This window comes from Schistocerca serialis, chromosome 2, assembly GCF_023864345.2.
Source record: "Schistocerca serialis cubense isolate TAMUIC-IGC-003099 chromosome 2, iqSchSeri2.2, whole genome shotgun sequence".
NCBI classification, from domain to species: domain Eukaryota; kingdom Metazoa; phylum Arthropoda; class Insecta; order Orthoptera; family Acrididae; genus Schistocerca; species Schistocerca serialis.
The window spans coordinates 425,001,636-425,021,513 of record NC_064639.1 but is presented as its reverse complement, the minus strand read 5'-3'; the positions used below and the strand labels follow the sequence as shown (position 1 = coordinate 425,021,513).

General features: G+C 35.9%; 1 protein-coding gene across 1 annotated transcript; it reads right to left on the bottom strand.

Annotated features, from left to right (window-relative positions):
• Positions 1–326: 326 nt before the first annotated feature.
• On the bottom strand, positions 327–18,623 carry LOC126457287 (methionine-R-sulfoxide reductase B1-like). The gene is made up of 3 exons (XM_050093457.1): positions 18,217–18,623; positions 16,508–16,680; positions 327–5,993 (listed from the first exon to the last, which is right to left on the bottom strand). The coding sequence occupies exons 1-3, from the start codon at positions 18,312–18,314 to the stop codon at positions 5,812–5,814; spliced, it is 453 nt and encodes a 150-aa protein (XP_049949414.1). The 5' UTR covers positions 18,315–18,623; the 3' UTR covers positions 327–5,811.
• Between the last annotated feature and the right edge of the window lie 1,255 nt (positions 18,624–19,878).

The window sequence follows — 19,878 nt, the reverse complement described above, 5'->3', positions numbered from 1 at the left end:
CATCTGATTAACAGTTGGATGCCCACAGAGAAAACAAGCCACCCAAGCTCATTTTCATCATCACAAAGGCCTTCTCATTCAAACGTCTGCACATGCAGACACCTTGTCTGTGGAATTAGGGACATGCAAGCTACAGACTGATTATATTCCTAGATGTATACATTGATTAATTTGCCTCCTCCAACACCAGTTCTGATAGACGCAGCATGGAATGAATTACGCAGTCTTGGAACAAGCAGTCACCACAGAGCAGTTCACTAATTTGCTCATTTCTAGATAATATAAACTCACGCAAACATTTCACAACACTCAGTAATCATACAAACTTTAGTAACAAAGTTTTTATTTAGATAATTCTTGTATCTCATTACTGACTAGTTTGTTATGTGTTAAAATTGTAGTACATCATTCTTACAAAAATATGTTACTTTCTTTAGTGCCTCGCAAACAGACTGACACAAGCAAAACACCACTTAAACGAATGTCATTATCTCCTGAGTTAACATTTCAGAATCTGCACTACATGTTATACATCAATTAACACAACAGGAAAAAATGAATTCACATTTAGATTTATACATAAATTAAATAAGCAGAAGGAAAACATTGCTCCTGATATTGTTCTCTCATGTATTTACAGCACATAATATAATTAGTCACAAAAAACTCTCTTAGGCACAATATTTTAACTGAAGTAACTTATTGTTTTCTTATAACAGGTGTAACTTGCACAGAAAGCAGTTTTATTTCGTATAAGAGATAATTTTAATTATAGTAATGTTGGTACATGTTAATTCTATTTAAAATCTTACATTAGAAATGTTTCAAATCAAACTGTACAACTTATGAAGAACAGAATCAGTATTCAAATAATAAATGCACATCAAAATTAAAATTTATATTGATTAACTTGTCAGAGCTAGAATTTACACTGCACCGTAAAGTTCTTAGTTATTTGTGTACCTCTCAAAAATGCCTTTAAAATAGCACAGCAAAACTTAAAGAGAAACTCAACTGGCAGGAACATTGTTATAAGACTATAATCAACTTCAGAAACTGTGAGGAGGAGGAGGAAGAGGAGGTGGAGGAGGAATGGACATGGAAAGCAACATAGTATTTGTAAACATTCACTTATTTCATTAAAATTCTTAGTCTCACTCCCTAATGTCAACGTAACTTGAATGCTTATAATCCTATGGGGCTAAAACAGGCATTTTTTTCTCAGGGAGGGCTAAACTGCAATCTGATTTTCTGAATCAATTTATTAAGTACATAACAATACAGTATCAGAAAATACAGGATTTTCAGAAGTATCAATATCTGTGAGGAAGGAACATCTTTTCTAAAATAAACACTGAGATCTGTTAAAAACTAAGTATTTCTGAGTATTTTTCACAACAGTCTTTGATATAAAATATGGACAGCTAAAGCCACAGATACCTAACCCACAAAACTCCAATTTATGACATCAATGTGCAACTTCATGGGGAAATGCCAATTCTGTCACTATCAGAAATGCCTAATGATGTACAAGGCACTGAGATCTGTGTTCATTACGAAGCAGTTCTGAAACTAAAATGCAACTGTCTCTTAGTACATCACTGATGCCTAACCCATACAACAAACTCCTGAATTTTAAAGTAAAATGGGAGATACTATGCAAGAGAATATTGAACTAGCTGGGGGTCCCACCAATGAGTTGGGAAAACCCAAGAGGAGACGAGCCCACACTTTGCAAAAGGTACAGTTCAAGCCTGACACTTGGAAATTGCATATGCTTGCAATAACCAGATTAAGATGTAACTAAATATATGGATTAAGCATGTTTGGCGTGTGCTTTTTCATGTTATGTTTGGTATTTTCAGATACAAGTTTGAACTCTGGTGACACCAATACTGATTATTCAGAGACAGACAGGGATTATGACCCATTAGGAGACAGCAGACCATCACAAGATGAAGTAATTCATCCTAGAAAAAACAAGAGAGACAAACAAGTATCAAATCTGATCATTTAGAAAAAGTATGTGAGAGAACTGAAGTTTCAGAGTTGTGAACTGAAGTTTCAGAGTGGTGAACTGTATACAGTGACAATTGGTAAGCTTGTTCCAGCTAAATCTTGTTCAACAAAATTCTGCAGTTGTCCTAAAAACTGTGGTGGTAAGGTATCACATGAGAAAATTGAGAGCAAATATCTGCTAGCAATTTCAAAATGGATTGCGCAAAGAAAAATATCTTCAGAACAGACCGAATAAAAGTGTCACAGACAAAAAGGATTTTCACTAAAGTAAATTTATCACCTCAGCACAACAAGAACTTAACTCCTATAAGATGAAAAAGGGGGTTGATTATACTGTTTGTAAGAGGTTCTGCAATTCCATCACCTGGTGCATGATACTTGTCAGTAACATGATAAACATGATTGCTAACAGAATTTACTGTCAAAAAGCACATAAAAAGAAGACCTTGAATAGCAGAATAGTATCCAAGCAGACGTAATGAAGAAGCAAAACCGGGATAGGTCTAGGAAGCAAAGTAAAGGAATGTCCTGGAAGCAAAATCAATTAATGGTATTTGTCAAGTATTCGTGTTTGACTTGCAGGAAACTTTGCCATCCCCAGTGCTAACAATAGGTATGGCTTACTATAAATGTCCGTTCTGAGTATATAACTTGACATTCTTGATGAAGTTAGAAATGCAGGACACACAATAATTTGTACAGCAGTTCATGTGGAGGGAATATAAGAGACAGAAAAGTGTCACTGCTACTATCATTTGCCTCCTAGCCATGGTGTCAACTTACGTAACAGATTTTGGTGTAATATGAAGAGAAAATATTCACAGCCAACATATATTCAATCCACATGACTGCATATCTATGACACAGAAACCACACTTTGTGCTCAACAAAGTGAGTAGAGCACTTATCAGAAACAGAAAGAATATATCAGTAAATGCAGACAAAATAAACTGTCTCGGTATTGGTTGACTAAAGCTGTAAAAGGATTAACTAAAGAGCCTTTTTACTGCATATAATTTGAAGGAAGTTTCTCCATTCATAGGTGTAAATTTGTGAAGTCTAGTAAAGAAAAACCACTAAGCACTCAAACGGATTCTATACCATTGCTTTACTGAGAAAGCAGAGTTACTGTGAAAGAAAAGATGATGTTCGATATCTCTTCAGTGTATACCTCCAATACACCATGATTGATTTATAAAAACTTATAGCTGAAAACAACATTATGGTGACCACATAGATGGATCTGAATAAATCAATTTTGTTTCCTGTAAAGTGTGTTAGTGACTTGCCAACTGCAAAAAAATGTTGTTCAAGAAGTTTTATAGGACAAAACATATCTAACCTTTAGCAGTTATTATTAAAATGGTTTAAATAGTTCCATTTATGTAAAAACAAAAATAGTGGAACATTTGAGATTCTTTTATTTTTGCACTAAAAGAAAGAACGTTTATTATCACCCATATTGATTTTTCTGTAAGGCTGAAACTCTGGAAGTAAATATCTCATCTCCATATAAATGTGGATTATGCCCCAACAGCTGTTAACCATCCATATATTATATAGCAAAAACACGAAGTTTGCTGCAAGAAACTTAAAATAAAAGACTAAGTAATCTCCATATAAAAATGACAATATTAACTACAGACTATTCAACCATGTGCTTGTATATGCTCAATTGCTGTAGCAATGCAAACATTTTCCTTCATTTGATGATAGAGGCTTCAAAATACATCATTTCTTTACATTATCCAAATATATACACTCAGTAAGTGTGAATCTAGCATAATGGTTTATAGCCATACAGAAAACAGTTTTTTGCAGGTACTAAGCATAATTACTCCCCTGTCAAGCCGCAAAGCTCAGTCAGATTTACTTTGATATTTATTACATTGAAGTGTCACATGGCAGTGATTTCACACAAGAGCATACATGGCAATTACATTTAATGCCCATTTCCAAAAAAAATTATAGCCATGAAAATATCCAGCATGTTTCACTTCTGGGAGAAATAGGAGTTCTAGCCATTGCTGACTGATTGATATGTTGAATGGTAGCCAATAAAACATACATGGAAAAATTGTGTTATGATGCTCATAAATAAACGAAAGGTGAAAAATTATATAATAGTTTAAGAAGTATGAAGCACTTAACATTTCACTTAGGAATTGCAAGAAAAAGTGCAGTAAATAAAATATCTGATGGAAAGACACTTAGATCACAGACTGGTTACCCATACTGGTAGGGGAAGGGAAAAACAGTGTTTGCTCCCTTAATGTATTACAGCATGTGCTTGTCAAACACCTCATGTAAAAAAAGACATAATTAATAAATACAGTCAACACATTTTTTACAGAATGCACTACTAATATCTGTTTACATTTCTCTTGAAGTTCACTGCACTATTAAGATTTTCTTAAGAAACTGGACAGAAATGACATACAAAAACTGAGAGATGAAAAGAGGATGTTGGACAAGAAAATAATACCGTACTGTCAAGCTTATAAAAAGGAACCAAACAGTACATACAAATAAGATATTATCACACAATGCAGGAATTAAACTATGTAAGAAAGTGTCAAGAATATTTTAGATGAAGCAAAAAAAGAATCAAATATTGAATGAAAAATTCTGCACAATGAAAATACAAAGCATAGCAAATGCTAGGAAAATGAAGCAAATCAAGCAAAACAACAAAAATTATGCTAAACTAAGATTAGTGGAACACTAATGGAGCCGTGTGTGTATTTATGTAAGGGTTACGGGATATGCAGTTACACATTATCCTATCAAACACTGAGCATGCCCAGTAAGAGATCAGCTAGTAACATATACAACAAAGTAAAAGTCACTTAAGTTTATTATGGTTCGCACTACAGTCACAACTGAGTAAGATCACAGAACAACCTTTTCCATACGTAATGCACACTCTTTAATTAATGGTGTATTGACAACACAGTTAACGGAGTTAACAGTTACAGCGTAAGAACCATGTATATATATTTCTTTCTTTATATCAACAGCAGTCAAACCACTTATCTTTGAGAGCAATTTTATTCGAAAACAAAAATGGAATCATTTGCTTACCATGAGCTATCTAAAATAGGCCTCTTAACTCTGGTTATATCACAGTGAAAAACAGTTTGATCAGTACACAGTGTCAAGATCTGATTTCAGAAGAAAATCATAATAAAAATAACATTAATTCCTTCAGAAAATATAGTAACTGACACATAAGGCAATGAAAATAACTGTTCCAAGATTAACATTTTACTTTGAGAAAGGTGTTTGCAATATCTCAATAAGGTTACGTCTGTTTGTACTTATTTGCAGTACTACTGCACAAAGGCAATAGGTTTGGAAAAAGACTTTCCTGCACAATACAAGATTTTCTGCAACCAACCTTCGAATAAAAAATGTGCACTTTCCGCAAAGTCACAGGTAACAAAGCGCCAGGCACTTAAAACATCAATTGCATATGTAATAAGACATCCAAAATATATGCTCCAAAAATACTGTAAAACATTCACAACACCAAAGCCTGTGTCAAATGCCATACAAAATAAATGTCAAATGAACAGTAGGTTAGAGATTCACATTACCAATAATTTACTATAAAGAATATTCACTGTTTCAGTTACATTTACATCAATTCATGTCAACAGTGAAACCAATGAAATCAATTTCAAAAGCATACTAGTGCCTGCACAGACATAATCAAAATTCATTTTCTTATCACTCAAATGCTGAAATAAGGTTTTTAAACATCTTCTGTCCTATGCTGAAAGACAAAGCTCACTGCTCTGGTTGATGCAGTGGTCGAAAATTAAGTGCAGCACTGTTGATGCAGAATCTTCTTCCCGTGGGCTTTGGTCCATCGTTGAACACATGGCCCAGATGAGCTCCACAGTTGGCACAGGTCACCTCAGTACGCACCATGCCTGGGTTTGCGACCAATAACAGAAGGTTGCCCCCAACTGTAGTGGTTTGCAGTTCGGAGGGAGGTATAGGCAGGCAGGCAGAAAACAAGCACAGACAGAAGAAGGTTAGAAAACCCAACCACCAGTTACAGTTTGCTCAAAGGGCAACCAAAACTGGGAAGACATTACACAGGTTGTAAGTAAAATTACTTTTCTTTTGGTAATAACCAATCTGACCAGGATGCAATTTTCAAAAAGATAAAGTTTTACATGGGAGTAATATTATACAGTATTTCTCAGCAGAATTTAATATGTATCTGGTCAATAAATATTTTGCACTGAAATTTTGATTGCATGTTAAGTTAGTTGCACATGCAGTTTATTCTGTGTGCTATTATACAGAAAGATACTCCATGTTATTTTGATAAGTGTAGTGACATGAAATCTCAGTTATAGGGAAGTAAGTCAACTTGCAACTAGTGGTTTGTTTCAGTAACAAAAAAAGAAACAAAAGGAAAATGCATGCACCAGGTTATGCACAAAGGTCAGGCATAATGTGAAACACGCACATTTAGAAGGGACACACAGGGTAAACCACAAACATGCGTTCTAATTAGACAAACATTGCTGAAGACCAATTGCCAACAAAGATTAGCAACACTGCCTGTTTTGAAAACAAAACTTTGTTGTGTCTGATCAGCCAGTTATGTATTTGTCTCTGCAATATTTAACTGTCAATCAGCAGCCCTGGTGACACTGAAACGGTTTCATTTATAGTAAGTAACATGATACTTAGGCAAAATTGACTAATGGAGTAATTTCAAATCCTCCATAAATAAGCAGTTTCGGTTCCAATAAATTATAAAAAACATTTATTCATTTCTTAGCTGTCTACAGTCAATAGAGATGCTCAGTTGGAAAAGAACAATGATCAGAACTTTGTCGAAGAATTGATCCAAGCTTTTGCCTGATGAGTTTTAAGGGGATATGTACCAAGAAGAGTGGACAGATATCTGAAACCCCCAAGTCTATCACTTTTACTACTGCACCATCTCTCGCAGTATAGCAGTGTGAGCACTCAATAAAGGAAACTAAATATGGATTCCAATTCTCTAGTTCATTCTACTACATTACTGTAGCACTTATGACTCCCCAGGGGTTTAAAGTTGCACACACACCCCTGTCCTCACCCTCACAAAATGAAGTAAAAAATTGTATGGACAGTTGTTTAAGAATTGTGTTTCAACTTGTACGCTGCTGTGATCTCTGTATCAGCCACTGCAGACACACACAGGGATCCTATACATTTCTTATTGTAGTGCCTGCTGATAACTTTTACAGCATTGCATGAACAGTAATAATAATAGGATCATCATTTGCAGCATAAATCTCATCTATTGAAACTAAGTGTACAATGTAGAAAACTTAAAAATACATGGAGTACTGAAAATAATCCCAACCAAAACAAAGATAAATGAGCAGCCAAACAGAAATTTCTAGGATCATCCATAGTACAAAAACTATTTCATAAGTGTGCTGCTCAATATTGAACTGTAATAATTATACAATAGGCTAAAATGTATTTGGTTGAAAAGCTCTCTTGGAGGTCCAGCCCACTTTACTTGGTAACACTGATTAATCAGCATCAGTTCTGAATGCCTGTGCTATTGACACAAAATTACTGAAATTCCATGCCATAAGACCCAAGAAATATTGCAGAATGCAGGTGAATGTAGAATGAGTATGACACTATGCATATATTGTGCCCAACAGAAAGCAGTAATTCACCACTATTACACAGCTACATCAATCCTCCAATTATCAATAGTAACTAAATCTTTCAGGTATTTCTGTTTTACGAAGACTTGTGTGGCTTACACCATCCACAAAATTTTTTGGCTCTAAAGTTTGAAGAAAGCTCTTTTTTCTTCTCAATAAGGAAAGGATGATTTAGGGCTGAGTGGTATAACTGCACCCCAATTTATAGATTAACACTAACGACAAATTTTTAAAAAATCTGGCGGAGTATCAAAAAACACAAAACTGAAGATCTCATTGGTGAAAACTGTAAGGTAATGTCTACAATAAAGAGAAAGAACCTGATATCTGTTTACTAGATTAGTGATCAAAGTCTTGAGCACATCATATTGTACAAGTATTTAGGAGTAATACTCTGAAGCAATATGACATGTGACTAACATGTGAAATTCAGTATTAAGAAACATCAATAAAGACAGATTTGAAACAGCCTGGAAGATGAAAACTGAGTCCTGGATTGAGACTAGAATTCTGAATCTGGAGGAAGTAAAGCTGTGAATATGGGTCGCAAGTTGTGCTTGAGTCACTCAGTTGGTAGAGCACTTGCCCACACAAAGCAAGGTCCCAAGTTCAGCCTTGGTCCAGCATACAGTTTTAATCTGCCAGGAAGTTCCATATCAGTGAACACTCTGCTGCAGAGAGAAAATTTCATTCTGGAAACAACAGATTTGTTGGAAAGATTCTGGGAAAATGAACACATCTGCAAGGTAATTGCATAAAAGATGCTCATGCTACCAGTTCTAGTGTACAGTTCCAGTATTTGGGGTCATCAACTAGGTAGACAACAAACATCAAACCAATTCAGAGATGTGCTGCTAGAATCTTAACAGGTATATATAGCCCATACAGAAGTGTTATAGAGATGCTCAAGGAACTTAAATAGGAGTTCTAGGAAGAACGGTGAATGTTCTGTTAGGTAACTTTAGAGAAAGTGTATTGATGCAGAAAGTGTGACTATTGTGCTGTGACTATTGTATATCTCCCGTAGGAATCCTAACAGTAAGATGAGAAAGATTAGGGAACATAGAGACTCATTTAGAAATTTATTTTTTCCACAATTTGATGCTCGATATTGAAATATTTTGTAACAATTTTTTCGTAGATATGTGAAAATATGAGAAACATTACCAACATTTCTTCAACCTTGTCAGTAATATCATCGTCCATCCAAACTGATATTAAAGCACATTAATCAAGGTTGTACAGGATATGAAACGCGTATGCAGCTGAGAAGGGTGGAGAGGGCAGATAGTGAAAAGGGGAAGCGAGGAGAGGGACACAAGCTTTTGTTTCCATACATGATGTGCAGAAACATTAAACTCAATAATGAATAGGAATCAAGATATTAGTAAAAGTATTCACTTTTCTATTAGTTGATGTATATTCCTTCCAGTCCCTGTATTACCAATTTTGTCCTTTTTCTTTTTTTCCATGTACAGAGAGAGGAACGTGACTGTCCATACAAAGCTGTGTCATTCACAATGCATTTCCTGATAAACAGTTCATGTGCCAATATCCTGGGGGGCGTTCCATACTTTTTATAAACTTAAGTCTAGAAGGTTATGACAAAGGCTGAGGGTGTCTGATCTACAAGGTCCTAGAGCATTCTTCAAAAGAAACAGGCTATGTACCAAGATACAGATAACATCTGCCTTTGTTCCCATGTTCATTTTTGCAAACGCAATACAAAATCTTATTTATCCACACTAACGCATAATGGTCTTTTACACTACGGAATAACATACATCTCAAGTACAGAATGAACGATAATAATGGTGCATCAACAATAACTTTGGAAAGAGCAGTCTGAATGTTTCTAGTCACACTTAGAACATCTGCTCAGTCTGCACCAACCAGAGGAATCTGTTTAAGTACTGTTTCGTGTTAACAGCTCCAGAAAATTCCGCAAGATGACATTAAGTATGACATACGTAACATCGATCAAAAGATAGTACAATTATAGTTTCAAATGAAACAACACAAAATGCCGGACAAACAGCATATTTTATACAAAGTATAAAACTCAGGTTCTTTTGATGATTTCTAAAAATGAAGCAATGTGGAAAAAATGCATTTCATTCAAAACAAAATCAACTTAAGATCTACTTCAATTTAAGTCACTGGACATGTAGTGGTGATGTGTCATGCTGCTTCTTGCATCTATTAGATCCTGGATTTTCTATTGTTTGATGGAACTAGATTTTCAGTGTCAAAAGCATCACAAAATGACTAGGGTGTAATTTGACAGTATGCAGTTTCAAAAGTATGGACAAAAAATTTCTTCTAATTTAGATGGGTATCCAGATAAGCAGCTCAGGAGTTCCTTTCAGGCCCTTGACAGAGCTAATAAAATGGAAAGATGAAAAATACCAAATAGTCACAGTTCTCCAATTAAATGTCACCCTTTCAATAGCTTACAGCCCGCAGATGTACAAAAACAACTCAGGGAAAGTTAAGTGCATAACAGACCATGAAATCTGAAAAAAGACAAAATAAGAAACCACCACCTCCAATATCTTCAGTTTCCATTCCTCTCTAACATGCATTTTCTCCTCCAATTCTATAATCACATACAGCTTCTATGCCAGCACCCATTAAGAATCCCATCTGTGAAGTGACAAGTATTAAAACATTCTCATGTGTATACATACACTCTTTACCAACTTTGGTCAGTAGCATCACAAAGCAAGTTGTTTGTCAACTGTGGCAATAAGTGTGAAGAATTACTTGGCAGTTCTATGGTATACTTATCAGTTATGTCAACACCAAAAATATAACCACTAAAAAGGTTTTGCACACCAGTAAGTTATAATAAAATTTGTTTACATAACAAGGAACATGCAGGACTATGACTTTACATAATCATAATAGTTGGCATAACACTGTTAAAAAATAATCTAATTTTACTACTTTAAGATATATACTGGCAAAAAGGTGCATATCACATACAGTGCTTATGAAAACAGTACGTACATCAATGAAAGAAAACTACGTGTCAATTCTTTTATGTTAATCGGAAATGTCTTAGAAAAATAAAGACTGTCCTCTGGGAATCAAGTAATTAATGAACCCACTAGGATAAACCTACAATGTTTCAGCATTATGCAATTTCTGTTACTCTTAGACCACTTCACCTGTGAATTTTATTCCAGCTCTATTACAAATATCCTCAATTCAAAGTATAATATGCATATAATTTCACTAGCATACGAGACTTATGAGCTGGCATATTATCTTACTGAAAATATTTCCATTAAGGTTAAAGCAGCAATGCACGTCAATGGTCTCCGACAAACAATTAACATCCTAAGGCTATGTTATGGCAAATCTCCATATCACTACTGTCGCCTGGTTTGAGCACAGCTGTCCGTATGTTTTCCATATGCTTGGCAGTCCACCAATATCAGCACAGTTTCTTCAAAAGAGCCACAATCATTCTGTCATTCACAAAGATTGAGCTGCTGTTACGTTACAATAAACAATAGCAAAAGAAAGTCATTTACTTACAATAGCACATATCAATCAAGCACATATCAATCTTGCAAGCAAGAGATTCTCATTTTTTAAATTGTGGCAGAATGTAAATAACTTATGAGTGAAGGTAATGTGTACACACACTGTCGGCACGATGCAGCTACACAAGTGCGTGTGGCTGCATATGTATGTGGATGCATACACAAGCACAACTCAAAATACGATTTGTTCAAAAACAAGCAAAATTTCCAGTCTTGTTTATGTGCATGTCAATGACTCAATTCCTCTTCGATATGGCAAGTTGTTATCTTTACTTTTACATCATTCTTCAAATAATGATCTGTGCTATGTGAGGGAGCAAGATTTCAGGTTAGGATACTTTATCCATGTTCACAGAAGTTTTTAAGTAACACCCTGCAATATGACACACCCCCACCCCACATGGATGTCAAGAGAAGTGTGTGGTACCTTTCCATGGAATGACTGTGGATACAGAAAAATGACTGATATTTTTAGAACCATTTTTTTAAAAAAAAAAGTAGAATGTATGGGTAAATTTTTCTGGATTTTTTTACATTAATGCATTATATTGGAGCTTTTCAATCATCAGCTGAACCAGATGAAAAGGTGTGTGTGTGAGTATGAAAGCAATGATGTACGCAAAAGATTTAAGTACGTAATTTGGAATTCAGAGGCTGTTTGCATCCCAACAACTATCTATTCCAAGCCTGTAGTGCAATTATTCCCCTGTAGTGCAATTATTCCCGATAAAGTGATGTACTAGCTATTCATATGTGTTGTTAAGTCCAACAACAAAAACATTTGTATGTGGCACAATAAAATATTGAACAGTTAATTATAATATGGCGCTGTGGTTAAGCTAACTTTGAAATCTGAGCTACAGTTGTTAAAAAATTTCTTGTCTGTTTGCTCTGCAATTTTCTACATGCTGAGTCATCTTGTCTCAAGGTATGGAATGTATTCAATCCAATATTTTGCACTACTTTAGGGCCTAAAAATTCCTTGGATACAACTGAATCACCAATTTCATACGACCACACTGACTTATCAAACATGTACTGGAACTATTAAGCAACTAAGGTGCCAAATTTCAACTACTGGAAGATGCAATGCAGCTTGGTTCTTTTTTTTTTTTTTTTTTTTTAAAAAAACCTTCCAGTAAACACGTGACAGTAAAGCAGAATACGATGAAAATGCTGAAGCCTTTTTTATTTGTCATTGTGTCTTCTTCCCAAGAGACAAATTGCAATCCGTAAGTCACCAGTGCACAATGGAGAACTTAACTTCTTGTTTCTTCACAAATATCTGATCTGATAGTTACCAATTTAACAAAACTTTTTCAACCAATTCCTAAATACAGTCCCGTCAGTCTAGCCAGGAACATCACAAAGAAATAGGGATGAAATGTGACATTCATCAATAGTTTGTTTCGTCAGAACAAAAGTGTAAAGGATATGCTCCACAAATTCCAGTGGGACACTTTGGTAAAGATAACGTGGTATTACAGACAGGCTTATTCTCAAAACATTGACTGTGGGCATATCATAAGAACCCACAATAAATATTATCTCCTCCACTGCACATAACAACAATAACATTATATTACAATATCATTCCCACATATCCTCTGTATGTAAGTCTAATAGAAGGGACAGAGAATGATACTGGTTCAGAACGTACCTTTAACCACACTCTACACAACGTGTGATGGAATACAGATGTAGATAAAGTTTACTGAAGTTTTCAAACCCCTTTTATCTCATTTTTAGCTACACTTTTCCAAATACCTTAACACAATAATTACAAGTAATGACTTTACTAAACAATTACCTGAAGGAAAATTTTTCAAGTTTTTTGTTTATGGTTCTTCTCTTTGGTGTCTAATATTTTAGCAATGTTAGTAAGTAATTTCCATAGGCTAGTGAGCTACTGCAGTTATGTTCTGTTAGCACTCCACTTTAGCCATTGGCTTTAACTAGCTGACTATGTCCGCTAACAAGACAGTCTGTTAATTACAATACAGTAAAGCAATGGTTGTCTCAAACAGCTGGGGATGGGGATACTAGGATAACTGATTTTATGGGTAAAATACTGGTGTTCATAGGAGCATGAAACAAAAAGTAACAATTGAACACAAAACTGTACATTTTTATTTTGTATCACACCTCTCAGAAGCAACACAATGGACTACACAGCCCAGATTGAAAAGTCCAAAATGGCCATTCCATTAGAATTACAGTCACCTAAAAGTCGAAAATATGTTTTTGCATTAGATTTGAGGTTTTTTGTCACCGAATATCCAACATTTTAAAGGGAGCAATTGGCACAGACAAGGGCGATTATTTCATCACTTGTTGATGCTCAACAGCTGGGGTCCTAAACGTTATATTCATTCAAGACAGTCTTGAATAATTTCCTAGTCTCGTTCTAAGTCCTAAAGATAATTTAATCAGCCCAGCCAGTTTAGATACAAAGCACCTGTCTGGTGTGGCTCTGCAGTTCTAATGATGGACTCGCCAGAACAAACCAATTACTAACTTAGTTCTGTGTCTAAATTGTGCTCTTCTATCACTTCCATCAATTTTTTTGTGTACACTTAAATTTTCACTGCCAAGTATGTTCACAAATTTTGTAATGGCATCGCTATTCTTTTTAATATAGTTATTATTCCATTTCCAACAACCCACTGTCAAGCTAAGCTTGGTCCACTAATACCTTTCGTCAACTCATCTATATGTTTCTAACACACCAGTAACAACCTGTTTACCTTTAGTCACCAACAGCAGCTCACTCTGTTACAAGCAGAGGTTCAGACATCAACACGGAACAGATACAATGGTGGTTGGAGGAGGAAAGGACAAGGGAGGGAGGGGACTGCTGAAACGGCCAGTCCAGCACCAGCAGAACTCGCACATGGCACATTGTGCAATTTGAATTTCCTAATCGGAATACTATTACTTAACCAATATTCCAGTTTATCAGTATTAGATAATCAATGCTGTTCCATATATGAAATATCACTATAGTGTCAGCAAACTGACAGACAAGTGAAAACTCCAATGGAACTTAAAAAAATATGACTACACTCCAATAGAACTTCAAAAATCTGACTACCTGACTGGTGTAAGAGTCTCAACAACTTGACAATCATTCTACATAATGAACTGTTCCATGTAAAATTAATTAAAAACCATATTTTGCTTACTTAACGAAACTGACTGTTCCCGTGTTCATCGTTGAGTAGAAAAGTATTCATTGCTCAAAAACATACAGGGTGATTCAAAAAGAATACAACAACTTTTAAAATGTGTATTTAATGAAAGAAACATAATATAACCTTCTGTTATACATCATTACAAAGAGTATTTAAAAAGGTTTTTTTTCACTCAAAAACAAGTTCAGAGATGTTCAATATGGCCCCCTCCAGACACTCGAGCAATATCAACCCGATACTCCAACTCGTTCCACACTCTCTGTAGCGTATCAGGCGTAACAGTTTGGATAGCTGCTGTTATTTCTCGTTTCAAATCATCAATGATGGCTGGGAGAGGTGGCCGAAACACCATATCCTTAACATACCCCCATAAGAAAAAAAATCGCTAGCTCTGCGAGTCGATTTTCCTGGGCTGCGAACAAATGCTTGCTGGATGTGTGCTACATTTTCATCACTCATTCTCGGCCGTCCAGAACTTTTCCCTTTGCACAAACACCCATTCTCTGTACACTGTTTATACCAACGTTTAATACACCACCTATCAGGAGGTTTAACACCATACTTCGTTCGAAATGCACGCTGAACAACTGTCGTCGATTCACTTCTGCCGTACTCAATAACACAAAAAGCTTTCTGTTGAGCGGTCGCCATCTTAGCATCAACTGACGCTGACGCCTAGTCAACAGCGGCTCAAGCGAACAAATGTACAACTAAATGAAACTTTATAGCTCCCTTAATTCGCCGACAGATAGTGCTTAGCTCTGCCTTTTGTCGTTGCAGTTTTAAATTCCTAAAGTTGTGGTATTCTTTTTGAATCACCCTGTATAATCAGAATAATTGCTGGAGCCCACCCACGGTCATCCTACTGACATCTATTTAAGGATCTATGGATCCTCACAGTATATATAATCACTTATGAAATTTGTTGTTAATAATCCAACCCAGTTCAAAAGTAATAGCAGTGGGCATAGCTATAACACCAGGAGAAAGGATGATCTTCACTATGCAGGGTTAAATCTGACTTTGGCACAGAAAGGGGTAAATTATGCTGCCACAAAAGTCTTTGGTCACCTACCAAACAGCATCAAAAGCCTGACAGATAGCCAACTAACATTTAAAAATAAATTAAAAGAATTTCTAGATGAAAACTCCTTCTACTCATTGGCTGAATTTTTAGATATAAATTAAGATGGGGAAAAAAAACTTAAACATTAGTGTCATGCAATATTTTGTGTAATGTAATATATTGTACAGACACCTTTTAATAACCTGGACACGTTCCACATCATTACGAAGTGTTGTATTCACGATCTATGGACCAAGTATTAATCTAATCTAAAAGGTGGCCTTTTCTTCCCTCAAGTACAGCCTTGCGGCAAGGGAATTTTTTGAAAAATCACAGGCTTCCAAGCAGCTCAAATGGTTCAAACTTCATGAACTGTTAACGAAGTGTTTCCCAGTCATCACCAAGTGGCAGCTACTGAGCGTTCTGTAGTTGACAGGCCCTTATTTATGTAGCTGTGCTTGATCATGTCACTTGTTTTTAGTCAACTATGATGTAGCCTAACTGTGTTTTCATTCACGTCCACTCCACTCAGACCCCACTTGTCATTGAAATTACACAAGTATGATAACATAGCCACATATAGGAACACCGCTATCGAAGACAGACCACTGGTTGGTTACAAGTTAACACTGACTGAGATTTTGATCCATTTTATGCAACTGGAGACCGAAGTTCCTAAAACTAGCTTTTTATTACCTTTACGTAGGCCATACTAAAACATTAATAAGATCTGTATCCTAAAACTCTGTTTTAAGGCAAAGGAAAAAATTCTTCACCTTCTGTTTACCACTTTTCTTGAGTATCAGGCAGAAAAGCATCAGAAGTCATATATCATATGTCAAGCGTAATTCACAAATTATGTTTTTGTGAGCATCTTTTTGATAAGCACTGTATATCATTACGATTAATTCAGCTATAAAATCAATATACTGTTAATTCATACACTGCACAAGAAGTAAACATATAACACAAACATACCATGAGATGTGTCCTTAGTAAGCTTAACTTTGCCTTGGTTTATAACATCATTAAATGCTGGCCACCCACAGCCAGATTCAAATTTTGTATCTGATGAAAATAGGTCCTCATTGCAAACAACACAGCTGTATGTTCCAGCATCTGTAGTTTTATTGTACTTGCCCGTAAATGCCCTGTAAGGAGTTTCAGCTAGTACAAAAATTTGTAACTTCACCAACCATCCATAATTGATGACTTCTCGATTATACTGCCAGGTAGCAGTGTCTATATAGGATTACATTTCAACAATGTGACTCGTTATCAACAGATGCATAATCGCATACTATAAGGCACTAAAATGCATTAGGATGTCGAAGAAAATACTGTCACTAGCACACTGCAACCTGACTGTTCAACGAGAAATTGTGAAATCAGTAAAATGATGAGAAAACACAGAACATCGGTAATCACAATAACATAGGCTATGGACTCAAATTTAAAAATCATAAAATATTTTCGAAACACGAATATTTTCCCAGTGAAACAAAAAAGTTTAAAAGACAAAAGTAAGGAGCATTATTTGTAGCCAATAACAATGCATCCATTTGTGAGTGTATTCCCTTTGGTCTCCTGTAATACTTCAAACAACACATAGGCCTAAGGGTATCGTAATCCACAACCACAACACAAGATTTGGAAAACATTACAATGCTCAAACCAAATAGCTTTAGTGCTGTAAAAATGATTAATATTAAGTTTCTATATATTTTGCTGTTAATTAAGATCACTGCAACTCACAGTTTGCTAGCAAATAGGGAGACACTAATGAGAAAATTTCTCCGACAGGAGGTACAGTTACAAATTCACAGAGCAACAGACATTGCTTTGCCATATCCCCCGTAGTCCACTGCTACACATTCTTATCAACTTCATAAACTAATCACTGATACAACAACCATTTCCTCAAGATTATTTTCGTACCCTACAGCTATCTTTCCATTACAGGTAAGCAGTGTTCTGTATTTGATGATGGAAAATCAATTAAAATTCCCTTGCCATGACACTATCTAATGATGAATGCAACAATCTAACCAATGTGAAGTCCATTGTTGATGTAGTGCCCTAAACTCATACTGTACGCCGTTTTCCTGACTTCCACAACATTTTTTTTCTTTATTTAGCTAAACAGTGTAGGCTGCTCAGTACTGACTATAAGCAGTTCTTACTCATAGCCTGAGACACTTTCGTGACACGAAATATGGACGTTGAATTTGACGTTACCATTGCACCAACACAAGTCTAAATGTGAAAAGTAATCTCCAGAATTTCATTATGTAAGGCGCCCTATGTCACTCCCATTTCACAGAAAGCAGCGCGTCTTTACTTTCAAGAGGTTTCATTGCATTCGCAGAACGCAACCGACGTTAAAAAAACAATTTCATTCTCGGCGTTGGTATAAACAAGTTTCTAGCTTCTCTCTCTCTAGTGTTAAAAATGTCAGACTAAAGACAATAACGCTGGTGTTGTGTGGTTACAACAATGACATTCACCGACTCTACAGTACGCTCGTATAATATAAGCAACAGAAAGTGTTAGCATACTACGAATAATGTGAATCTGGATTCAGATTTTAATTACATTTTATGGAGTCATATGAACAAAATAGGTTGCGGGCAACGTTAAGCTGCCTGAGCGTAGTGCGTATCTCGTCACAAGTGTTGCAGCTATACCTTTCTGTTCCTTTTTCTTGAGTAACATAATACTGCATTGGTGTCAAACGCTTTTTAAGTTCTTCTTTGCTGTAAGGTCCCTTGCCACTATCTGCCATAATACTGTCGTCTGCCGCAAGCCTCGCAGCTACTTTCTTGCGAGCAGCTGACCACTCCTGAAAACTGCCCACAAAATTTATATCCACACATGCATACAATCACCACCTTCAAGAAAAGCCCTAATTATGTATTCAACAAACGTTCTATCTTTGTCCTCTTTCCCATATTAGGGATGAATATCTTAATACAACTCTTGCAAGTTGAGGTTAGAAAATGTCGATGCATTGTATCGAGATATCGGCATACCCAAGTCGTCGATAGAACATGATCATATTGTACTGAAAGCACACAGTGTTTCGACAGGCAGCAAAAATTGCAAATGCTTCTACATCCACCTCTACGTCAACATCTACATTTATACTCTAAAATCCACTGTGTGGTGCATGTCACGTTGTACGTTCCATTACACGAATTATTAGAGCTTTATCCTTTTCCATTCACATGGGGATCCCGACAATAATGATTGCTTAAATACCTCTGTGTGTGCTGTAGGGTAGAACAGGTTAATTGTAAACCGAGGGTAAGCGTAAACACAAATTTAATACTGCCGGTAGAAAGACTCGGATTGAAGGAAAATTAGCGTGTGTATGTTCACTATGTTGGCTAACATCAGCGTTGCCAACCGTACGATCTGGACCGTACATGTAGGGTAATTCATGATAGTGGACGAACATACGATGCACCCTTCGGATCGTGCGCCTATTGTACGATCTTTTGAAACCCTTTTTATTGTTGAGATTTTATCTTTTTTATTATTTTAATTTTCAAGGTTTATTTAATTTTTGACAATTTATTTCACAAACATGATTTTGACCAGCCCACATGCCAATCTGTCCAGCTATGGGATTCCCCAATTTCATTACGCTGCATAAATTCAACACAGGTTATTCCCCGACATGAATTCCATGGATAGTTCAGCGTATTGACTGCTTTGCATCCTGTGCAATGCTCACACATATTGTGCGTTTACAATTAGTTGCGACTTATGACAGTTAAGTGCGGAGCGAGTGGAGTGAAGCATAATTGACAGCATGTGCTAGGCATGTCAGCAGGTGACCAGAATATAATGGCAGATTCGATTGGTTGCGTGCTACGATCTTTCTCTAACGCTTTTTAAAGAAACCAATCGGTAATAGACTCTCATTCTCGCACATCTTAATGTTTAATTATTGTCAGCTTCATGATGAAAAGCCTGTCATTTCGTTTAATAGCCGCAGTTAATGCTTAATGTGAAGTGAAAAATAGGTGTTGCTATGAATATGTGTTTGGTGCATGTCAGGTTACATGTTACTGCATATCAAATATTGAATCATTCTTTAAACTTGGGGAGATCTCATTGTCGGTTTCCAATCTCGAGAAAATGGAATGTATGTTATCTCCCTTACGAACTCGTGATATTAAAAAAAAAAAAAAAGATAGAATGAAATATTCATAAAGTCATCTCGTATCTCATACATGGTGTGAGATATCGAAACGAGATGGCGCGCAAAGACGAGAGTGTTTTTCAATATGATTAATTTGCGAAATTTCCGTATCTACTGAGATATTCAAGCGACTACAGAT